Below are 21,768 nucleotides of genomic sequence, written 5' to 3'. Positions count from 1 at the left end.
GCATTCAGCTGTAAGGGATCAGAGTGTGGGCAGGAGTTGAGAGGCCCTAGGACTGTAAAAGCCTTGAATCCTCAGTACCCTGCTTGGGCATTGGTCTTCTCCTTTGCCAAATAGGATTGCAGAGCTGGGATATGGATGTGCAACCCCACGCGGGTCATGCCAGGCACAGTGCTGGGTTTGCAGGAGGCTCTGACATGCGATGCCGTGGCTCTGGACAAGAGTGGGCCAAATCGGTCCCTGTTTGGTCCTTAGCCTATGTGAACTTCACAGTGACCTTTGTCTGTCTTGAGTCCCTGTTCTTCCCCAGCCCCACTCCCAGTCCATTTGCCACCCAGCAGTCAGGATAATATTAATAAAGACCTTTGCTTAAGCCTTTCAGTGACTTCCCAGCACACTGAGAAATGACATCTAATCTCTCTGTGCTTGGGAGGCCCTGCAGACTTGGCTCTTGCCTCCCACTCTAGCTTCATCTCATCACACCAGCCACGCTAGCCTTCAGTCAGCACCACAAAGATAGGCAGCTGGGTCCCACCTAGGGCCTGAGCACATACAATGCTCCCCCACAGTTCCAGGCTCACCCTCCATCCTGCAGATCGTCTCCCTAGGGAGGACCTGGGTGGGTCACTCCTAGCAAGGAGGCCTCTCCTTCTCCCTCCCAGGCCTTGACCGCCTCCCTCTTAGACTACACCATTTGTAATGAGCTTACATCTGCCTCTTTATGTGGTTCCCTCTGTTCCAAAGTCCAGCCTCTGCTGGTCAGTGAAGCTATTTGTTTCACTCACTGTCATACCCTCAGGGTCCTGCACAGGCCTGGCTCACAGCAGCTCCAGTTGACATTTGCCAAATGGATGAGTGTGTTGACACACTCTCGCTCTGGACTGTCTCACTGACACACACAGACACCCAGGCACCTGCAGGCACTAGCAAATGCCGCTCACCCCACATACACTGGGGTTGCTGACCCAGAGCGGGGCTGTGGCAGGGCATGGAGTCGTCCTCCAGGACCCAGACAGAGCGGGGCCAGAGAGTGTGGTTAACTCAGAGCCTGGCATCAGGGCCAGGCTGTCCCTACTCTGTGTGGGTGTGGCGGGCATGGTGGGCAGTGGCTCAGCACCCTCCTTGTGGGAACCCGGGAATAAAGGGCCCTATTCAGGCAGGGCAGCCTCAGCTCCACCCGCCAGGGGAGGCTGCCTCAGGAAAGGGGATGGTGGGGCCCTAGGCCGAGCTGCCCAGCAGCCTCTCCCTGTGGCATGGCCCACAGTGGGAAACCAGGCCAGGCGGCCAGAGCCTTCAGAGAGGCCTGCCCAGAGGAGGGGCGGTCCTGGTTCGGAGGGGTGATGCTAAAAGACACAGTTAACTTCTAATGCTCTGAAGTGGAGGGAAACCCCAGGATGCACAGGCCCTATGGAAAATGGCACCATAACCACAAGTCTGGCTGTGCCAGCCACAGGGGAGTTTGCCTGGCTGGGGGTGGACATTGTCCCTGAAAGCCTGCTTTTCTTCAACTTTGGTTCTGTTGGCAGAACTGAGCCCATTTAGTCAACTCCCTTCAGCAACTTCCCACCAATATTCGCTGTGGTTCTAGCCCTTTTTGCAAGGGCAGGGAGAACATATTGATAATAGATAACATTCACTGAGTATGTGGTGAGTACTAAGCCCTGGGCTGTGTGCTTTATATTTAATTGATTACATGATCTTCACAACAAACTGATCCAGGAACTGGGTACTTTTCCCATTTTATAGATGTATAAGCTGAAGCTCAGAAGAGTTTAGTGAGCTCCCCAAGGTCACAGAGGTAGTAAGTGGTAGAGCTGCCCAGTCTTTTTATTATCTCAATTAAATTATTTTTAATGAATAAAGATTCATAATACTATATATGAGCTAGGGGTATAGGTTCAGATATATGTTATACAATACCCACCACCAAAGCACCCAAATTCCTCTTCCACAGGCCACTGGACCCCCTGTTTCCTTAACCCCCTACTAGTAGCATCAGATCTACAGTCAGATTTCAAGGGTGGGTTTGGGTTTGGTTTTGTCTGTCCCTTTGCTTTGTTTCTTTATGTTCTACCTATGTGAAATTATTTGGCATCTGTCTTTCCCCTTTTGACTTACTTCATTGAGCATAATCCCCTCCAGTTCCATCCATGTTGTTGCAAATGACAAGATTTCTTTTGTGTTTTTAATTGTGGAGAAGTACTCCATTGTGGAGTCAGGGCTGTGAGGCAGCTAGACTTTGCTCCACAGCATGTTTCTGTTCACAAAGATGGTTCAGAAGAAATGGGCACAAGGTCAGCGAACATGGAGGGTGTTTCTAGAACCCAGAAAGAGAGTGTTTCTCCAGGCCCTACCAGCAAGCCTGAAATCTCCCAAGAGACACCAAAGTGACAACCAGGCTCACTCCTAGTCCAGGCTTTGGTGATTTGTGACTGTCTGCTACCCGGCCGCTATTCATGCCTCCAGATATTTTGGGGCAGTGTTATTTATAGACCATATTTCTATTTCTATTTTAATTGAATTCCTGCTAACCCTAGCTAGATTCCCTCCCCCCATCCTTGCCAAATCCTAAAGAGAGGAGGATAAGAACTCTTTTTTACCAAGTAAGTCAGGGGCAAAGGTGAAGGTCAAAGTCTTGGCTGTGAGTGCAGTCTTTCAGCAGGATCCCTTTGCAGGGAAGCATTCAAGACAAGGGAGCTTTCTACACTTTCCAAAGGAAATGGGGGGTGAAGAGGGGGAGGGCACAAAGCTGGCCTTATACAGAAGCAGCCACATTCCGCCAATGCAGTGGGATTTGAGGTGGGCTTAGAAGACCTCTGTTCCCTTAAAATGTTTTCCCTTTTGTATGATATTTCATCATTAGGCATTTATTCCTTTGGTCTTAATAGCTATTAGATCACAAAATGTTGGGACTATGAGAAAATCTAGACAGTATCAAACCCAAGCGTTGAATTTCACATATGGGGAAATTTAGTCTCAGATAGAGGCTATGACATGTTCTAGGGAAATCTGAACGAATAAATGGAAATCTGTTACAATGCACAGGAGACCATTTCATGTTGGAGGAAGAGCGATCAGACACAGCAAAAGAAACAAAGAAATGGGGGATGCAAAGTGGATTCAGAATTCTTCTCTCAGCGAGTGTTAGGAATAAACTAGCAAAACAAGGTGGTGTTTCCTAAGGTTCTACTTGGTACCCCCAAGAAAAAGTCCTGGTTTTAGGGTCACTTAGAAAAATAAAGGTAAAGTGGGACTTCTTCCTTCCTCATTTTTAATTCCTTATTGAACTGTGGTTTAGGAAACAGATGGTTGTCACTACATGGTCACTTTAGAAGTTTGTGTTTACAGAGCCAGTCTCACAGAAGTACATCATTTCCTTGTGGGCACTATGCCTGCAATTCCGGCATCAGCCACTGGGTGGCTGTTTCAAACACGCAGATTAAAAGGTTAACAGAAAATAATGTAATCTACACAACACCTTTACTGTAGGAATGTGACACTTTATTAATAGCGCAGCATTGATCAACCTCTAATTGAGAAAAAAAATATGGGCCTAGTACACTTCTGCTGCACAATTCTGCTATCTTGAACAGAGTTTAAAGAAAACACCGCGGTGCAGGTGATACATCCACGATTTTTTTACCAAAGCTCAATCGTTACTCTCCATGCCTGAAGTACCTCTTTGGTCAATCCCTCTCTGCACGAAGCACTTCCAGGACACAGAGAATAGTGAGTGGCCAAGAGTTTGGGTTGGAATTGGAGGGTCCTGGATTTGAATCCCAGCTCTTCCTCTTACTAGTTGAGTGACTTTCTAGCCTGGGTGTTTTTATTTTTAAGTGGGGTCGTCATTAAATGAGCTAATACAAGGTACATGAAATTCTTCATGAGATATCTGGGGAAAGTATGTCCTCAATAAGTAGTAGCTATAATGCTTGGCCAAAATCTTATATTTTTAATTGTTTAACCTGGTAAACTTTCCAAGCACAGTTTCTCAGAAAGCTGCTTGCAACTTTTCCCCAATAGCCAATTAAACAAATTGGTTACCAGCTCACACATACACAGTTTGCGCTTGCGCTTGCGCTTGCGCTCTCTCTCTCTCTCTCTCCCCCTCCCTCTCCCTCTCTCCCTCTCCTTCTCCCTCTCCCTCTCCCTCTCTTTCTCTCTCTCTCCCTCCCTCCCTCTCCTCTCTCTCTCTCTCTCTCTTTCTGCCTCTCTTTCTCAACAAGTCTTTCTGTTAAAGAGAATAGCTCTGCCAAAGAGGTCTTACTGAAGCCATCTTCACCAATTACCAACTATTAAAGTTGTAAAGTCATTTCTCAGATCAGAAAGCAGCAGCTGGGAGTTAAGATCTTGCAATATGAGAAGGCAACAAATTCCTAGTCACCACTCATCCCAGCTCTCCCCCAATTGGTTCCCTTATTGAAGTTTACAGAAGAGCAAAAGATGCTCCTTAAATCTCAGTTTATTTTTTTATAACTACCAGACATTCCTTAAGGAAGACTCAAGCTGTTGCTCCCTGCTAGCAGCAGAACCAACCAGGACACAGACTCTAGATAGACTCGCGCCATGTTGTCTTCAAAATACAGAGGGTTCATAAGCCAGCCTCCCAGCCCCAAGGGACTTTGGAAATAAAAACCTTAGCAATTCCCTTGGACCTTCAACCCACCCTGCAAGGGAGGGGAGAGAGAACGTCCCTACCTAGAGCTGTTGGATTGGTGCTGGGGGAGAGAGAGCTATGTGGTGACATCATGCTCCATCCCGTAGGGTGCCAGGTGGTAGCTCAGGGATGGGTAGGGATGTGTGGCCAATGAATGGCCCTCACCAAGTTCCCCATATGCATCCTTGTCTTCCCATCCACCTCTACTTTGGGTGAGAAATTGACTCACCAACAAAAGGCCAGTGGTTTATATTTCGCGGATGGAGGGTACATAACTGCACACCCAGGAACACAGCCAGAGAGTCTGTGGAAGGGTTTCCATGGAACTTAAACCATGCTTCTCAGAACCTTCCCCTGTATACAAATCACCCGTGCGTGTCCTTACAATGCATGCTGTGACTCAGAGAGTCTGGGGTGGGGCTGGGACTCTGATTTCTAACAAGCTCTCAGATGATGCTCACGCCAATGATCTTCCAACCACGTTTTGAGACATGTAACTACTGTGCGTGAGACCTGTCTCCTGAAAGGCATCTCAGAGACAGCTCCTCGGTGTGTTGAGTGTGATACAAATAATCACCAAATCATCCGCGGGCAGTGAGGGTTCACGGTGCACACCAGGCAGCACTCCTGCTGGTGCTGTCAGCAGGTGTTTCCCATGAGGGTTGTGGTTCAGGGGCAGCGACTCCAGACTCCTGAGTAAAGCTGGCCCAGGGTCCCACAACTACTTCGGGCTGAGACAATGCTTACCTGCCTCTGCCACCGAAAGAGTAAAGGCTTCAATTCAGATGAGGCACCAAGCAGAAGGCCCAGTGTGAGCCCAGATCTATTTGAGCCAAAGCCACTGCTCAGAACCACCCTTGGGCCACCTCTGGATCACTTTGGTCATAGCTCATGACCAAAGTTAGCTATGCCCCCAGTCTGTTCTCACCAAGAAGAAATCTAGGCCCCCATGCTCTGGCCTGGGGAGACACAGAAGCCCTCTTCCCTCGCCCAGTCCCTGGAAAGCAGACTGGCTAGTCCTGCCAACTGAGTCCCACCCTCCCTCCTCATGCTGCGCCAGACCCTTCAGGCCCACTGTGGGCTGCAGGCAGGCAGCCTGGCATCCTGGCGCCTCTGCAGTGGACATCAGCCCTTGGACTGTGGCGGTAAAGGGGAGGGGGTGTTTTAGGCCAGAAGCGCTTGTCCTGCTGAAAGCCAGGCAGCCTGGATGAATGGTGCATCAGTTCAGATAGGCCTGGGGCATCTCCAAGAGTCAGCTCGCTCCCTGCCAGGGAAGAGACTGGTTTGGGGCTCTGCCCTTGGGCCTGGGTCCAGTTGGGGTGACCGTGGAGCACAGTGGAGGGGTCAGGCCAGGGACACTGTGGAGACTTGCCACCAGTGCCCCTCACCTCCTAAGAAGGGGGGGACCTGAGCTCCCTCTCAATGGCCCTCAGTGTTCTCTCTCCACCACCACCCTCTGCGACCCCTCCTTACACCCCACCGAAACCTAGAGCCAGAAACAGAGTACCTAGTGCTGGGGATGCCGGGGAGGGAGGCTTATGGAGAGCACTCCTCACCACAAAGCATCTTTCATAGGCACCGAAGACCTCAGCTATCTCAGGGAGGAGGGAGGAAGTCATTTCCTTTTGCCCCCAGGAATGAAGTTAAAGGTAGGGGTTAGGGATGGGGGTCTGCCATCTTGGCCAGGGCTGCCCCTCACAGAACCATGGGTAAGTCATTCTCGACCTCTCTCTCACCCCCAGCCCCAATCCATCAACCAGGCCGCTTGGCTGTTCCTCTAAGACACATCGCAGATCTACCTCTCTCCATGCCATTGCCCAGCCTTGGCCAAGTCACCCTCATACCTCCCCGTTTCTCGTCCAGCCTCTGCCGGGTCTTCCTACTCCTGGGCTTGCTCCCTTACCCTTCCAGTCTGTGACTCCATCCCATCAGGGAAGGAGCCTTTCAAGACAGAAACCCAAGCATGTGGTCCCTTCGCTTAAAATCTTGCTGAGACCCCTCACTGCACACAGAATAAATCCTTGGCCCTCAGTGTGGCCAGAACAACTGCCCAGCTGGCTGGGTGGACTCTGTAGTCTTCCTGCCCACAGCCACGCTGAAAACTCACAGTCACATCAGCTGGGCTTCTCTTGCTCCCAGAAGTCCAGCACCTTCTCCCCTCTCCTGCCTAGTTGCCTCTTGCTTTGTCCTCTCCATCATACTGTAACAGGGTGGTCCCCAGGAAAGGGGGAGGTTCCCTGCCCCACCCAAGGGAGGGTGGAGCTGAGCAGGAAGAGGAGAAGCTGCAGAAGAGACTGAGGAAGGAAGCAGGATGGAGCCAGGAGACCTGGAGGAGGCGCATGGAGCCTAGAGACACGTGAAGAAACTGCGCTTGTCTTTTGGTCGTGGACTGGGTGACACAGATGTGGGTGAGACCCGTGGGGAGGTGACAATGGCAGCTTTTATCTTGATGTTGATTTTGTTCTTTTCCTTCCGGGCTTGTCTGGTTGTTTCTAACCCTTTTCTGTGGGTCCCCACTGGAAGATGCTTTAGACCCGTGGCAGGCTTTGGGGCCTTGCTCTGGGCCAATCCCATTTGGATGGACCTTTACCCGCGAGGGGACGGGTAACTTTGGGTGCTTGATTTAGAAAATAAATTCTTTGCCTTTCCTGTATTGTTTCCTAATTAAAGTTCCTTCCCATTAAAGTCTCCTATGTTTTGTGTTGATGCGGCAGATGGCAGAACCCATTTAAAATAGGCAGGTTTGCGGGGTTTGGGCTGCCCCTCTCCCTGCCCTGTAACAATACCTGTGCTCAGGTAACTGTCCTGTCAGTCTTCTACACTTCAGTGTGAATTTACTAACAGCACCACTCCCAGAGTATTCTCTCCCACAGTGAAAGGGTTTGACCCATGTTAAAGGTCAAGGCATCAGGTAAGGAAATGGTTTATTCCAGGAGAGGGGAGTGAGACGTGTTGGTTGGGGAGGCCAGGAATATCCCAGAGCCCTGAGATCAATAGAGTCGGTGATTCTGCCAACACACAGGGTCATCCGGTTGCTCTAGTTTGACTTTTAGTTTAACTGATTCCACTTTTTGTTGCAGTGACTAGATCAAGTCATGCTAAAACCTAGGGCCCCGGACTCCCAATCTGGGGCACATTTTTTTTCCTGCATGTTAAACAGGTTGACTGACACCTCAAAAAGATACACACTTCTACTTGGATTAAAAGACCCCCCCCAGATGTACTCTATTCAGGACTAAGGGTCTGGGTGGGTGTTCAGGAGTTTGTTTCTCGTCTAGAATTATCTCTAGACCAGGAAGACACTTCATAGTTTATAATAACATAACTTGGCTCTTTCCCTGGTCTTGAAATGTGGGGATGACAGGGAAAGGGCCTGACCCACATTAATGTTCCAAAGTCCAAAGACCCCTTGAGGGGCAGCCTCCTGAACACTCTTTGTTCCCAGGCTACCGGGCCACGTTGGAGCTGAGCGATGTGTACTGCCATGTGTACTGGGCCGCTCACCCTGTCCCCCGCCACCCGATCAATCATTGGCTCAACGCAGAAGCTGCTCCTTGCTGCTTGGTTAGCACAGGCAAGAAAGGCGCAGCATAAAGAGCAACTAGAGCTAAAATTGGTGGGAAGGGCTCCTTTATTGTTTGCTTTCTGAACCTTCCCCCAACCCCCCCCAACCCGCCAATGCTGTCCTGAGAACAGTGACTCACTCTGCCTTGTTCTCAGTTATATCACCAGCACCTACAGCTGGGCCTGCACACAGTAGGTGCTCAATACCTGCACAGGAATAAAACTGCAGCTCTTCCACGTGGCATTTGAAGCCCACTGCTGACAGCAGACCTGAGAGCCACCCAGCCCAGATTACAGAGTGGGCGCATGATTTTTGGGGGTGTGGGGGGTAATTACAGACAGAGAAGACCAGCACTGACAGGGGAGGATGGAGGGAAGCGGCGTGGAAAACAGCACACAGTGCTTCTCAGGCTATAATCTTGTTGATCCTTTTAAACCCTGGCATTACCAGCAGACCCTACTTTTCCTTCTTTATCACTTAGAAGGTTTGTCTTTTCCTGCCATCCCAGGTCATGAGTGGGGCTCAGAAACCTCCCAGGCCCTCTCCCTTGGGGGCTGCTGTCCCCGCCAGAGTCTCTGAGCCTCTGTCTCCCTCAGTGTTTCCAAGGCCCTTGGGGAGGTCAAAAAGACTACCGCCTAGGGGCAGAACCAGCGCTCCCCAGCGCCTGGACCAGCCCTAGGTAGAGACATCCCTTCCCCCTGCTTCCTTTTGTGCTAGAACAAACACCGGATCTGATGCATAGGGCACTGGGGGGCAGGGAGAGGAAGGTCCTGGAGACCACACTTGTAATTCACCTAGCACTGGTGGCTCCAAACTACCTCTTCATTAAGGGGCCAGAACGTAAACTGGTAAGTGGGTGCAAAAAGAACCAAGCATGCATGGCTGCAGTCTAAAAATACACCCCTCTAAGCTAGTAAGGTCACGAGGTTGCCTGTAGGTTGGTTAATGCTGACTTTAATTATGCTTTTAGGCTCACACTTCTTCATAAGCTATCTGGCTTCTCCATGACTCATCAACTCAGGAACATGTATAGCTATAGGTAGGACTGACTCATCGGTAGGATAAAGGGACTTTCTGGAAGCTCAAAGCCCCAGTGCCAGCCAGCACAGAGACACAGATGGCTTGTGAGTGGGAGGAACCTCACATCTTTGAAGAGTGAGTTCTCTATCTGCTCTGCCGCCTGGCTTTGGAAGTCCCTCGGTCTCTGGTCGCAGCTGTTTGCTTTTTACATCAGCAGCTACACACTCTACTTTGCTCTGCAATGACCATTTCCTCCCAGGGAGCCTCCTAGGGCTGGCAAACTAAGGATACACAGGAAATCGACTCCAATCCCAGGATGGGCAACAGGAGATGGATTTTCCACAATAGTCTTTTAAAACAAGGCAGAAAGTTCCATGTAAACAGTAGGCTGCCCTGAGAGGCTGCTGACCACACCACACTCGTGAGACACAGTGTCCTAGAGATTTCACTTATACCCACCCTTCCCAAAGCAAGTGACCCCAGAAAGAAAACCTGTTGTGAGATAATTTGCCTTTGTTTCTGGCATTTCTGCATGTCTTGTCAACAAGGTTAACTGCTTTTTGTTCTGGATTATCTTTTCAAAGGTGTTTGTACAGCAAACAGCTGTAGAAGGCAGAAGCAGCATCTTGCTCTGCAGCAGACAGTAGGTTTGCCTATGGCCTTGGGAGATTGGGATAGAGTCTCTCTCCAGGGCAAAAGAGATAGGTTTGGTTACTGCTTGTTATAAGAGATCTGGGTTCCCTAGAATCTGGGTTCCTCTGCTACCCTGAGCCCCTGCACGTGCAGGCATGCACCTGGCCCACGGGTCTGCTGTGGTACTCAGAGGCAATGGGAAGTTACGCAGACATGCTGCTGCCTTCTGCTGTGATACCACCTTTGCCTCTGCCCTGGGAGTCTCATGTTTTCTACTATCATTCACAAAACAGCCAGGGCAAGTTCAACTGCCTTGTACATGGAATGAAATCTTAAATTCTTCCTCTTTCTTGAACAGGGTAGCTCTGCTCCTGCTGGAGTCAAGGCTGTTGCTCAGCCTCTGCATCCTAGGTCTGCAATGTTTCCAGCAAATTCGGAAGTAATCCAAATGATAGAGACATATGTAAACAACAGGAAGAAGAATTACTTTTAAAAAAAGCACTCTGCATTGCAAAAGGACTTATCACAAGCCCCTTTGAAGTGTAATACTACTTAGGACACCCGGATGGTGATTTGTCCCAAAGAGCAGAGTGTGCACGGAGTTTTTCAAGAAGATGCTTTCGTGTCAGATGAGGTTCGATCCTGCTTTTCTGTTGGAGGTGGGGATGCCAAAAGGTCAGGCCTGTGTGGAGTTTCTCAGGGACAATTGCAGGCCCTGTCTCTTTTCTAGAGGCCAGTTGACACACTTGTTCAACTGCATGCTCCACCTCTTTACGATAAAAATCAACTCTTTGGGTGTGTGGTCTGCTTAGCTGAGTTGTACTGATATCGATTTCTGCGGTTGGTAATGTCCTGGGGTGACATACCATATTACCGCTGGGGACACTGGGCCAGGGTGCATCACTTCGTGGCTGGGTGCTGGTGGACAGTGACGTGATCTCTCCTTACATTGGGAATAATGCCTGCCCCTTGCAGTATGACAGTGGTACTGGAGGGAAAGACTTTAGCGTGTTTAGTGTTTTTGTGACATCTTAAGAATTTTTATTTAAAAATAAAAAGTTAAAAAAAAGTGCTGCCACTTAGAAAACCAAATAGCCAATCTCGTTAGACTCATAATTAAATGAAGCCATGCTCTGAGAGCTTTGGGGTTACCTGCTTGTAATCACATTAAAATAATGTGGTAATAAATTACCCCCCCACCAAAAAAAATCAATTACTCAGCTCTGGTGACCTTAGTCACTCAATGGAGAGAGAGCATGAGAGCCCTTAGGAGTCACCTGAGTCCCCAGGAATTTTGTCCCCTCCCTTTCCCCCACTCGGTGCACTCCCAACACACAGAAGGCAAAGACGGAAGGACTTCCAGGGTGAAGGGTTCTCAGGCAGAACCTCCTAGGAGCCTCGCCTGGGAAGTGAGGCAGCAAGTGAGAAGGGCAGGGACGGTCTGGCTGAGGCTGGCCATGCCAGTCCTCCTGGCGCAAAGTCATGCACAGGGCACAGCAGCAGGGCCCCGGCTCACCACCAGGGCTCAGGGGTGGAGTAATGTGACATGACTTCTCTCTAATGGGGATAATGCCACCTACCCTTCAGAGATCTCGAGAGATTTTTGAGAGAGTCCGAGGACAAGGCTAAGTACACAGTAGGGGCACTCACTATAAAAGGTATTGTTTGTAAGGGAGAATGCCCAATTCACAGTCACTCAACAAAGCACCTTAACAAAGCACCTACCATACATTCAGCCCCACCACAGAAATGTGAGAGTAGACAATGGCCTCATCTCAAAGGAAGGCCATGAAACATGTCTCCCTGCCTTTCACCATGTGAGGTTTGGAGGCCCAGGCCCACAAGGAGGGGGTCCTTTCCCTTCTCCCCACACCCCATCTCTACCTCCCCAGGGCATCAGGACTTTGATAAAACTTTCTGCCCCTTCTTGGTCAAGAAAACCACTTGGGTTGCTTTATGGAGAACGACTTGTCACACCTGGGGTCCCTAACTTCTCCTCCCTCCTCCCATGGGTCTTTCAGCCTTCACAAAAGCATGGGTGGGTCTGCAGAGTGGACCTCCAGCCCTGGTGAAAACAACTGGTAGGACCTCATTAAGCGCAGTTTATGCAGGACCTGAGTGCTAAGCAAATGTAAGACTCCGCACTGGTGATGATACTGGCTCCCCTCCAGCACCTTGAGGGCCCTGCCCAGAGCCTACCCAGCCCCTCCAGCTGTACTGCAGAACATTCTACCTGCCCCCCAAGAACCAGTGGGCATCTCCTGGGATGGAACTTCTGCTTTCAACCACAGGAGCCCTGGGGCCTCACTACTCTTTATCCCCACAAGCTAACCCAGAACTCAGGCCACACACTCACCAGACATTGCACAAGTTTGTCCTAGACCTTGAGATATACAGTCATATGCAGGATTTGCTGCCCATATTCAACTGGCAGAATGAGTAGGCATGTGACCAGGGAGCATGGGTCCCCTCCCTCTCCCAATGCCTCTGCTTTCTCTGTGAGGCCCCAGCCGTGAGCCTGAGGCCAGGAGGGCCCAAGCAAAACAGCTGGTTTGGCAATCCCAACATGACTCCCAGACCTCACACCAGGTAACAGACATGCATGCCATGTCCTGCCATCTCTGGGGCTAAGACTGAAACCCCCACCTTGAGAAGGAGAGTTAGGGGGTGGGTGTTTCTGCTCCCTCCCTTTGGATTTTCCTTGCTCTGAAATTCCAGGCAAAGCAAAGGGCTGGCAGAACTTCTGAAGCTGGCTGGATAACCCTCCTGGGGTTGCAAGAGCAAAGGCACCCTGATTACCTGGCGTGTTTGAATTCTCTAAGGTTCTGTTGATTTGCCGCTGCTAGCACTGAGCCTGGGCAATTAGCAGGTAACAGTGTGTCACCCTCCCCAAAGGCAGGGGGTAGCAAAGGAACGCACGCTGGTGTTGCATCATATAGTGGATGCTGTAGGCGCCCTGCCCAGAGCCCGTCTCCAGGGGCATGACCTCAGTCCTCAGGAGCCTGCAGTTACTTTAGCCTGCAGTTACTCCGAACTTCAACATCTTCATCCCCAAAGTGGAAGATATAATGCACACCTCAGTAAGGAGATCTGTGCATGATAAGAAATTAAAAGGCATCTTATAAGCCATAAATTCTTACTCCAACTTGGACATCACAGTAATAGCTGGGAATGACACACCTGAGCATTTTTCCTCTAAATTACACAACAGACATAACCAGCCATCTTAAACGTGTTCTACATGGTGCGGTGCTCAATGACCTCAATGGCCAGACAGACCCAGGTTCAAATTCTGACTCTGCCAACTCACAGGTCGTGTTCTGTAAGCTCCAGGGACCTCAGGGGGATAACGATGCAGGGAGGACTTGAGGGGATGTGGCTCCACTGCAGGTTTTCTAGTATTACGATGGAAGTCAGTGGGGGCACTTCAGCCTCTTTCAGAGGAGAACTTGATCTCTCTGTGCTTTTTTATAAAAAGGAACCCAAAGTCCTAGGACCTGAGAAACTCCTCATAAGTTACATGGTCCCCAGCTAGCAGAGGAGGCCCCGGGAAAGTGGGAGAAGCCCCCAGGAGGGCAGTGGCCTTCAAAATCAGGGGCTTCTGATCCCCTAGGGAGGCAACAATACACAGATTCCTAGCCCTCCCTCCCCCCAGAATTTCTGGCTTCATAGCCAGCCCTTTCTTGGCCTGAGGAAGGCCTCTCCCCAGACTGCCCCCCCCCCACCAGCAGGGCCAACCAAAGCTTACCTGGGAGGAAGGGGATGATTCTCTGCTTGGGGTCCTTTTGGCCACCTTCAATGGGAAACTTATCCAAAAGCTGCATCTGAGGAGCCAGACAGAGGGAAAGGATTCAGAAGACTGAACGGCCCTCAGCATCCATTCCCCACCCTACCCCACCCCACAGCTCCCGGCCCAGCTGTCTTCACACGGGTGAGTGCACCCTCAGACCCCCCGTTTCACAGATGATTGACAAACCACATGGGGCATGAGAGGGAGGAGGCCAGAGCTCTCTCTGCATCAAAGGGGTGTCTGAGCAATCTCCTGAAGCGGTGGGGCCTGGGGAGAGGCATCTGCAGACGCCCCTGAGCCTGGCTGCAGGTGGGGTTTCCAAAGTCTCTTTTGGGTCCAATTTCTTTCATCTGTTTCTGCTGGGTGAGCCCTTTCAGCCACCTGACATCCCAAACCCTCCTGAGCCAGGCCAGAGGAAGACCCCACCTGACACTTCAGACAGACCACCCACCTTCCAGAACTGCTCCTCAGAGACAGACCTAGATGTTATTTTAATTGCAAAACCAAATCTAGCCTGTTGCTCCCACTGCAATGGCGGTATCCTACCTTCCCACCCTGAGATGGCTGCTTTTTCCCCAGGAACAGACCCATTGGAAGAGCCTCCAGGTTCTGGTGGAGCCTCCAGGGTTCTGGAGGAACAACAATTTTTTCTTCTGCTATTCTGGGCTGAACTTCTGTATAAGCTGGAAAAACACACGGCAGAGAGGATGGACAAGGCCACAGCCCCTGTGCATGTCGTTATTCCCCCTTCCAAGGCGGGGTGGAGAGAGCTGACCGAGGCCTGCTGCCCCAGCTGTGCGGCCTTGGGCAAGGCCCGGAAATGCTCTGCTTGGGCCTCAGGCACCTCAATGGTAAAATGAGGAAGACCAGTCTCATACTCTCTGAAGTCCTCGCCTGACTTCAAGTGTCTATGGAGCACCTACTGAGGGCACTGAGCTCTAAGAAAATGAGAGCAAAGAAAGGAGGTAGAGTTCCTGCTCTCAGGGAGTTTACATCCCAGGAGATGAACAGTAAACACGTAAATATGCATCTTGTCAGGGAGGAGAGGACTGAGCAAGGTGCCGAGGTGCAGGCATGAGATCCGAGAGGCAGGAAAGGTCAGAGCAGAAGAGGGTGCTCGACCTACAGGGTACTGAGTGGATCCCAGGGTAGGGGCAGAGACCAGTTTGGAGCCTATGGATAGTGGCTCCACCCACAATGTTAGCACTGGAGGTGGTGAAAGGTGGTGCCACGCTTGACTTTGTGTGTGCATATTCTATCCATCTACTTGCCCATTTAGCTCTCACACATGATGTTAGAATTCTCTCTTCCACAATCATAAACAGACTATTTAGAGTCCACACGTGAAGGGTGGGTCACTGTCAAATTCCACTCAAAACAAGACAGAGACTGCATATTATCAACTTTCACTTCCCTGAATACAGACTGAAATTTAACAAAAGTTGGCTCATGAGTTTTCAGGCCCTGGTATAGTTAACCCTTTTCTCAAACATGGACTAATTGCCTGCGGCATGAAAATACAGTCACCAAGCCACAACACTAGAAACTTAGGAATTTCTAAAAAAAAAGTCAATAAATTTCAAATAAATCCCATGTCCAATTTCCTCACCCACATTCCACTGTGTAAATTTTATTTCTATATGGCATAAGTGAGTCCTATTCACTGAGAGGGGAAACAACTAGAAGAATCAGCAGCAGTGGGTGGTCAAAAAAATAATAAGAATCACTCATGATCCCTCCTCCTGAAGAAGTGACATTACTATGTGGGAATACAAATCTTTTCCAGACATCCTTCCATGCATGTGAATACAATAAGCTCATAGATGCTCTTCCACTATATAATGAGCACTTCCCCACGTCAGTCAGCATTTCCATACCAGCTTGGCTAATTGTGACAGAGTTCCAATGTTTGGATGAGTTGCAGTTTCTTTACCAAGCCCTTCCCCCCCACCACCACTTTGCTGGATGTTTAGGTAGTGTCTGATTTCTCACTTCTGTATGTAACAGTATGGAACATTCCTGTTCAAGCATTATATGAAAGATGACACTTCTTGAATAGAATTTTGTTTCATCTTGTTGAAATTTGTGCATATTTATAGGTGCCAAGAAGATTGAGAACAATAGACAGATAATTAATATGTGTAGTCCAGGCCTGGGGTCTCTCTAAGCCTGGGCTCCACAGAATTTCTGAGGAAGAGAACAGAGATGACTAGAAGAAAGATGGCTCAGCAACATGCCCTGTTATAGGGTGAACTGCTCTCCTCTGAGCCACTTTCCTCCTGAAATAAGGTGGCCAGCTGTGCCCAGCAAGCTGTGGGACACACCCAGGATTCTGCATCTCTCTGGGGCTCAAAGGAGTTAGACTACAGGAACTTTAAGTTTCCTATCAGCTCTGACCTCATTTGTTTTCTGACTGCCAATTCTTTTTCAGGTCTGAGATTCTCAGATACACAATAACAGGGAATAGGGAGGGTAGGGCCTTGTGGAAAGGGGCAGGCAGGCTCATGCCTTTATCCCTTTCCTCCAAAAACATTGACGGTGTGCCATCTAGATGCCAGGTCCTCTGTTGAGTGCAGGACATGAGTTATACCAAGGAGCTAAGGATGTAGATCCTGCCTTCAGCATGCATGCAATGTACCTGGTGACATGTTAAAATAGCTGGGTAAAGCATGTGCATATGTCAAGGTGTGAAGCTGTACACCAAAAGATCTGTAAAGTAATACTGTACAAATAAAATTTGATTAAGAAATAAATTAATAAAATACAGGTTCTGATTCAGAGATTGGGCAGGGGTTGAGATCCTGTTTTTCTGTCAAGCTCACGGGTGATGTTCCACTGCTAGTCCATGGGCCACTCTCAGAGCAAAGCCCTACAGCTGTGCTGTCCTAGATGGCAGTCACATGCCACGCATGACAACGGAGTGTCTGAAATGTGGCCAGTCCAAACTGAGATGTGCTATAAGAATAAAATATGCAGGGTCTCCCCGGTGGCGCAGTGGTTGAACACTGAGTTGCAAAGCTACCCGCAGCCTCTACACCACCGGTTCGATCCCCGGCCGCCGGCGAGGGTCCCACATGGCGCGCAGACCTCTCCTGCCGCCCGCTGCTCCCCTCAGCAGTGTACTTCGGTCCTTCTGCCTGCTCTGCTCCCCGCTCTGGCTCTGGTGAATTCTCTCACCCTCCTGTGCTTCTGACTGTACCCAGTGCTTGTATAAATAAATAAATAAATCTTAAAAAAAAAAAAAAAGAATAAACTATGCACCAGGTTGCAAAGACTTAGCACACATGACACAAAGTATAGATTGCATGTTGAAATAACATTTGGAAATACATCAGGTTGAAGAAATACTTTAAAAAAAAATCATCTCAAGTATCCCCTGGTGGCGCAGGCGGTTGAGCGCTGCGCTGTGAAGCTGTCTGCCGCCTCTGCAGCGCCAATTCGATCCTGGCCAGGCAGTGAGGGTCCCACATGGCACAGCAGACCTCTCCTGTCATGCCCACTGCTCCCCTCAGCAATGTATTTCGTCAGTCTGCCTGTTCTGTTCCCCACTCTGTCTCTGGTGAATCCTCTCACCCTCCCCCATATCTGGCCTGTTCCCCAGTTTTTGTATAAAATAAATAAATCTTTAAAAAAAATCATCTCAACTGTTTTCTCTTACTTTTTTAAGTGGCTATTAGAAAATTTTAAATTAAATAGTGGTTCATGTTATATTTCTATTGGGCAAGATGTTTCTGAAAGTGCGTTTTGCGGTCTGCCCATATTGGGGTGGGGTATGTGTGTTAAAAATGCAGTTTTCTGGTCCCCATTCAGTAGTCCATGAAATTTGGCTCTGGTACTGGAGACAGACGGATCAATTCTGGGATGAGGGGGAATTATGGGTGAACAGAGTCCTGTGGGAGCTAAAGGAGGAAGTCAGGGAAGGCTTCCTGAAGGAGGTGAAGCCAGCTCTGTCACAGCAATGACAGTTGTGTTCCCTGCCAAAGAGCAGTGTGATTTCCCCAATGGCTTCCTGTACCTCTTGGAAGCCAGGGGTCCTCTGATAGCTTCACAGATTTGTTTTCTCTCAAAAGGTTTCTTGGAGGAAGGATGTTTTATAGCTGACCTCTCTCCTGCATCTTCTGTAACAGATTTTCTACCTCTGGCTTAGTCTGGGTCCTCCTGAGGCCAAGATAAGCCCATCTCTGAGAATACTGTCTGGGGTTCTTTCCAGACCCCTGAGTGCCCAGCTGGCCTGTTCCCCTCCATCTCTGGCCCTCAGGTGCCGAGCCCAATTGCACCTGTCACCTAATCCCAACTCCCAGCCCAGCCAGCAGAGCCTGGGCATCTGCCCTCCCCATCACACCCAAGGCCCAGTGGCCACAGCAAAAGGAAGCACTGCTAACTAGGGGCTAGTGACGCTTTCTCTGCTCACAGGTCACCTTTCAAAGAAAGCACACCCCCTGGCTCCAGAGCAAACCAAAAAAACCAGTCCAGCTGAGCTTACTCAGTGTGGGGGCTGGCAAAGCTGCAGTGCTCAGCATCCTGACCCGTGCAGAGTAAGGCATAGGGGAGGGGGCCAGTGGGATAAACATCTGGGACTATGTTCATGTTCGAGACACAACCCAAAAGTCACCCCACCAGGGGCTTGGCAGGCTGCAAAGTGGTTCTGTAACCCGGTTTGTGTGCAATCTGCAGGCTTGGGTTCAACATATGAAACATGGTAAGAAAGGCAGTGGCAGCGGGGGCTGTCTCACCAAGAGGCCTTCCTGGGGATGAAGCCTGGATGCGTGGGAGGGAGGAAGGAAGGCTCCTCCCAGCAGGGAGCTCTGCTGGGCCACCTTTTCAGGCAGGAAGTGGATTCTCCTGTCACTCCAGCCAGGGCCTGACTCAGGCTGGAAGAAAAGCAAGGCCCATTGCCAGGGTCCTTCTTAGAGTGAGAGGCGTTTGGCTCCTGGAGCCCTTTGCAACCACATCAGGACTTCGCAGGGCCCGGAGGACGCCAGGCTGTTTATATAAAGGGTGGATAGTGTGAGCGATACGGGACAGCTCGGCTCCAAGTGCTGGCCCCAGACAAAGAGCTGATTCGGCAGCAATTCTTGGGCTGGGCCCTGCAGCAATAAACATGGAGGAGAGAGAATGGTGGGCCCAGGTCCATCTGGGGGTCATCTGTAAACCAGGAAGCTCACTGCTGGACCCTTTTGAGAGGCTGGAGTTCCCAGCAACTCCAGTTTGGGGGCCCTCACCCTGAAACCTTAGTCCTTGTCACTATTTTCAGCTCAGGAACAAAAGGAACAGTCTACAAAAGGCAGACTTCTGTGATTGTTTTTTTTTTTGGTCCTTGCCAAAGAAGGACCCTTCACTTGAATGGTCTTGGTGCACTTGCAGAAAATCAGTTGACAAGAAATACACAGGTTTGTTCCTAGACTCTTAATTCTCTTCCTTTGATCTATATGCCTAACTTCTGTACCATACCATCCCGATGACTGTAGTTTTACATTACACTGCTTTATTTTTTAATAGATTTTATTTTTTGGAGTAATTTAGATTCATAGCAAAATTGAGCAGGAGGTACAGTAAGTTCTCATATCCTCCCTGACCTCACATATTCCTGGTCCCCCCACCATCAAAATCCCAGACCAGAGTGTCCTATTTGTGATTGCTGATAAACCTACATCAGCACAATGTCCACAGTCTACATTAGGGTTCACATTAGGGTTAGACATTCTGTGGGTCTTGACAAATGTATATAGACATGCAGCCACCATTACAGTATCATATAGAATAGTTTCACTGCCCTAAACATCCTCTGTGCTCCACCTACTCACTCCCTTCCCCCCTACCCTGACATTTTTACTGTCTCATTTCCAAAATGTCATACAGCTGGAATCAAACACCATTACATGCATGACTTGTTACTTCCTTAACAATATGCATGTAATTTTCCTCTGGATCTTCCCATGGCTTGTTTTTGTGTGTTTGATTTTTGTGTGTTTTGCTGTTCATTTTCTTGTTGTCAAATTAAAAATTTTTTTGGTATATTTTGGATAACAGCTATTAATTAGATATTAAAGTTTTCAACGAATGGGGGTAAAAACCAGGAAGGGTGACTGAATTCTATAGTAGAGTATGTTTGTGAGAGACTGCTGAACTGTCTTCCAAAATGAATGAGAGTTTGTGTTGCTCCACATCTTCACCACCATTTGGTGTTGTCAGCATTTGGACTTTCACCATTCTAACACAGGTGTGTATTAATTTGCTGTTGTTTTAATTTGAAATCTCAAATGACATAGGGTGTGGAGTACTTTTCTCATGTGCTTATTTGCCTATTCTCTAGTCATCTTTGGTGAGGTTCCTGTTCAGATCTTTATCTCTGTATTAATCAAGTTGTTCATTTTCTTACTGTTGAATTTAAAAGTTTTTTTTATATATTTTGGATAATAGTCATTAACCAGATATTAGATAAAGTCATTAAACATTTTCTTCTGAATATGGCTTGTCTTGTCATTCTCCTAATGTACGAAGTTTTGAAAACAGTAAATGTCAGTTTTCCAACTCTGTTTTTCTTTTACAGGATTGTTCAGACTATGCGGAGTTCCTTAAATTCATAGAGGTGAATTTTCTGCAAAGAAACCAGCTGAGATGTGATAGGAAGGCTTAGACCCTGTAGATAATAAAGTAGTAATATCTTAATATTAAGATATTAGATATTAATTCTTCCAGTCCATGAATGTGGGATGTTTTCCCGTTTACTTATTTTTTATTTTAAGGTCTATTTTGACTTAGTATGGTCATTATAACTCTCTTGTTTTCTAGTATAACATTTTTATTCCTTAGTGATTTTTCCACTATATTTTGAGTTATTTCTTAATGGTCACAGTATATATCCTACCTTACCAGAATAAACTTTAGATTTATACTAAATTCCAGTGAGGTAAAAAATCATTACTCCTATATAGCTATATTCCCTCCTCCTTTTTTATACTATTATTGTTACACGTATTACATTTATATGTTTCAAGCCTGGCAACTATTCTAATTATTACAGTAGAACTATACTGGGAGGCGGGGGAAAGGTAGCCAGTGCTCTGGTTTACTTAGGCCAGAAGTAAAGCTTGTCAATCTGTGATGGGGGAGGTGGGGGGGTGGGTTATGGCTCAAATGCCACAGTCTCTTGCCAAACCTACCAAAATTTAGATTTTCTTAAATAAGGGTTTCCATCTGCTATATGAATTTAGCACAATTTCCAGAGGCTTTAATTTCTTTTAAATTAATAATTATGTCAAGATAAGAAGTGTAGAACAGGACTTCCAGGACTATGCTGGTTAATGGGGTTATGTGGTTATCCTAACTCTGAATTTCTAGTATGCAGCACAGGTCCTGGTATAAAACAGGTGCTGAATAAATGTTTGATGGTAAAAATAACACTTATTGAAAACCTACTTTGTGTTAGGTGCTGTGTTAAGAATTTTTACATGGCTTATTTCATTTAATTCTCATATCAACCTTTGGCGATGGAAACTGTTATGACCCTATATTTCAGAGAAAGAAACTAAAACACAGAGAGTTAAATAACTTGCCCAAACTGGCAAACTATGGAACTAAAATTCCTCTTGACTACCAAAGTACAATTAAGCAATGATTATGGAAAAGAAAGAATGAATTCAGAAATTCCAACAATAGGGTTACATTTCTATTAAGGTTCACTCGAGGTATAAGAATGGTACATCAGGGGCCTCCTTGGTGGTGCAAGGGGTTAAGACGCAACCTATGAAGCTGTGCCACTGCAGCATGAGTTTGATTCCCCAGCTGGCCAGGGAGGTGACCCCACATGGTGCAGCAGACCTTTCTTGACTCACCCACTGCTCCCCTCAGCAGTGTATTTCAGTCAATCTGCCTGTTCTGCTCTCCACTTTGTCTCTGGTGAATCCTCTAACCCCTGCATCTCTGGCCTGTACCCCAGTTCTTGTATAAATAAATAAATAAATAAATAAATAAATAAATAAATAAATAAATATTTTTAAAAAAAAGAATGGTACATTATTAGAGATACTATTAATGTAATTTACCACCTGACTGAATAAAGGATAAAGCTATATTGCCATTCTCCTATATGCAGAGAAAATATTT

The 21,768-nt window shown here is 48.1% G+C and overlaps 1 protein-coding gene across 2 annotated transcripts in view; it reads right to left on the bottom strand.

Moving 5' to 3' along the window:
• SH3PXD2A (SH3 and PX domains 2A) overlaps positions 1 to 21,768 on the bottom strand; it is a 210,767-nt gene that overhangs the window by 119,838 nt on the left and 69,161 nt on the right. For both annotated transcript variants that reach the window (XM_037497578.2, XM_037497573.2), the window contains exon 3: positions 13,621 to 13,696. In XM_037497578.2, coding sequence (XP_037353475.1) covers positions 13,621 to 13,696 — 76 coding nt within the window. The remainder of the gene's footprint in view (positions 1 to 13,620; positions 13,697 to 21,768) is intronic.

This window comes from Talpa occidentalis, unplaced genomic scaffold, assembly GCF_014898055.3.
Source record: "Talpa occidentalis isolate TD23 unplaced genomic scaffold, MPIMG_talOcc4v2.1 talOcc4.8, whole genome shotgun sequence".
Classification (NCBI taxonomy): Eukaryota; Metazoa; Chordata; class Mammalia; order Eulipotyphla; family Talpidae; genus Talpa; species Talpa occidentalis.
The sequence above is the reverse complement of the archived record's forward strand: the minus strand, read 5'-3'. Positions and strand labels throughout refer to the sequence as shown.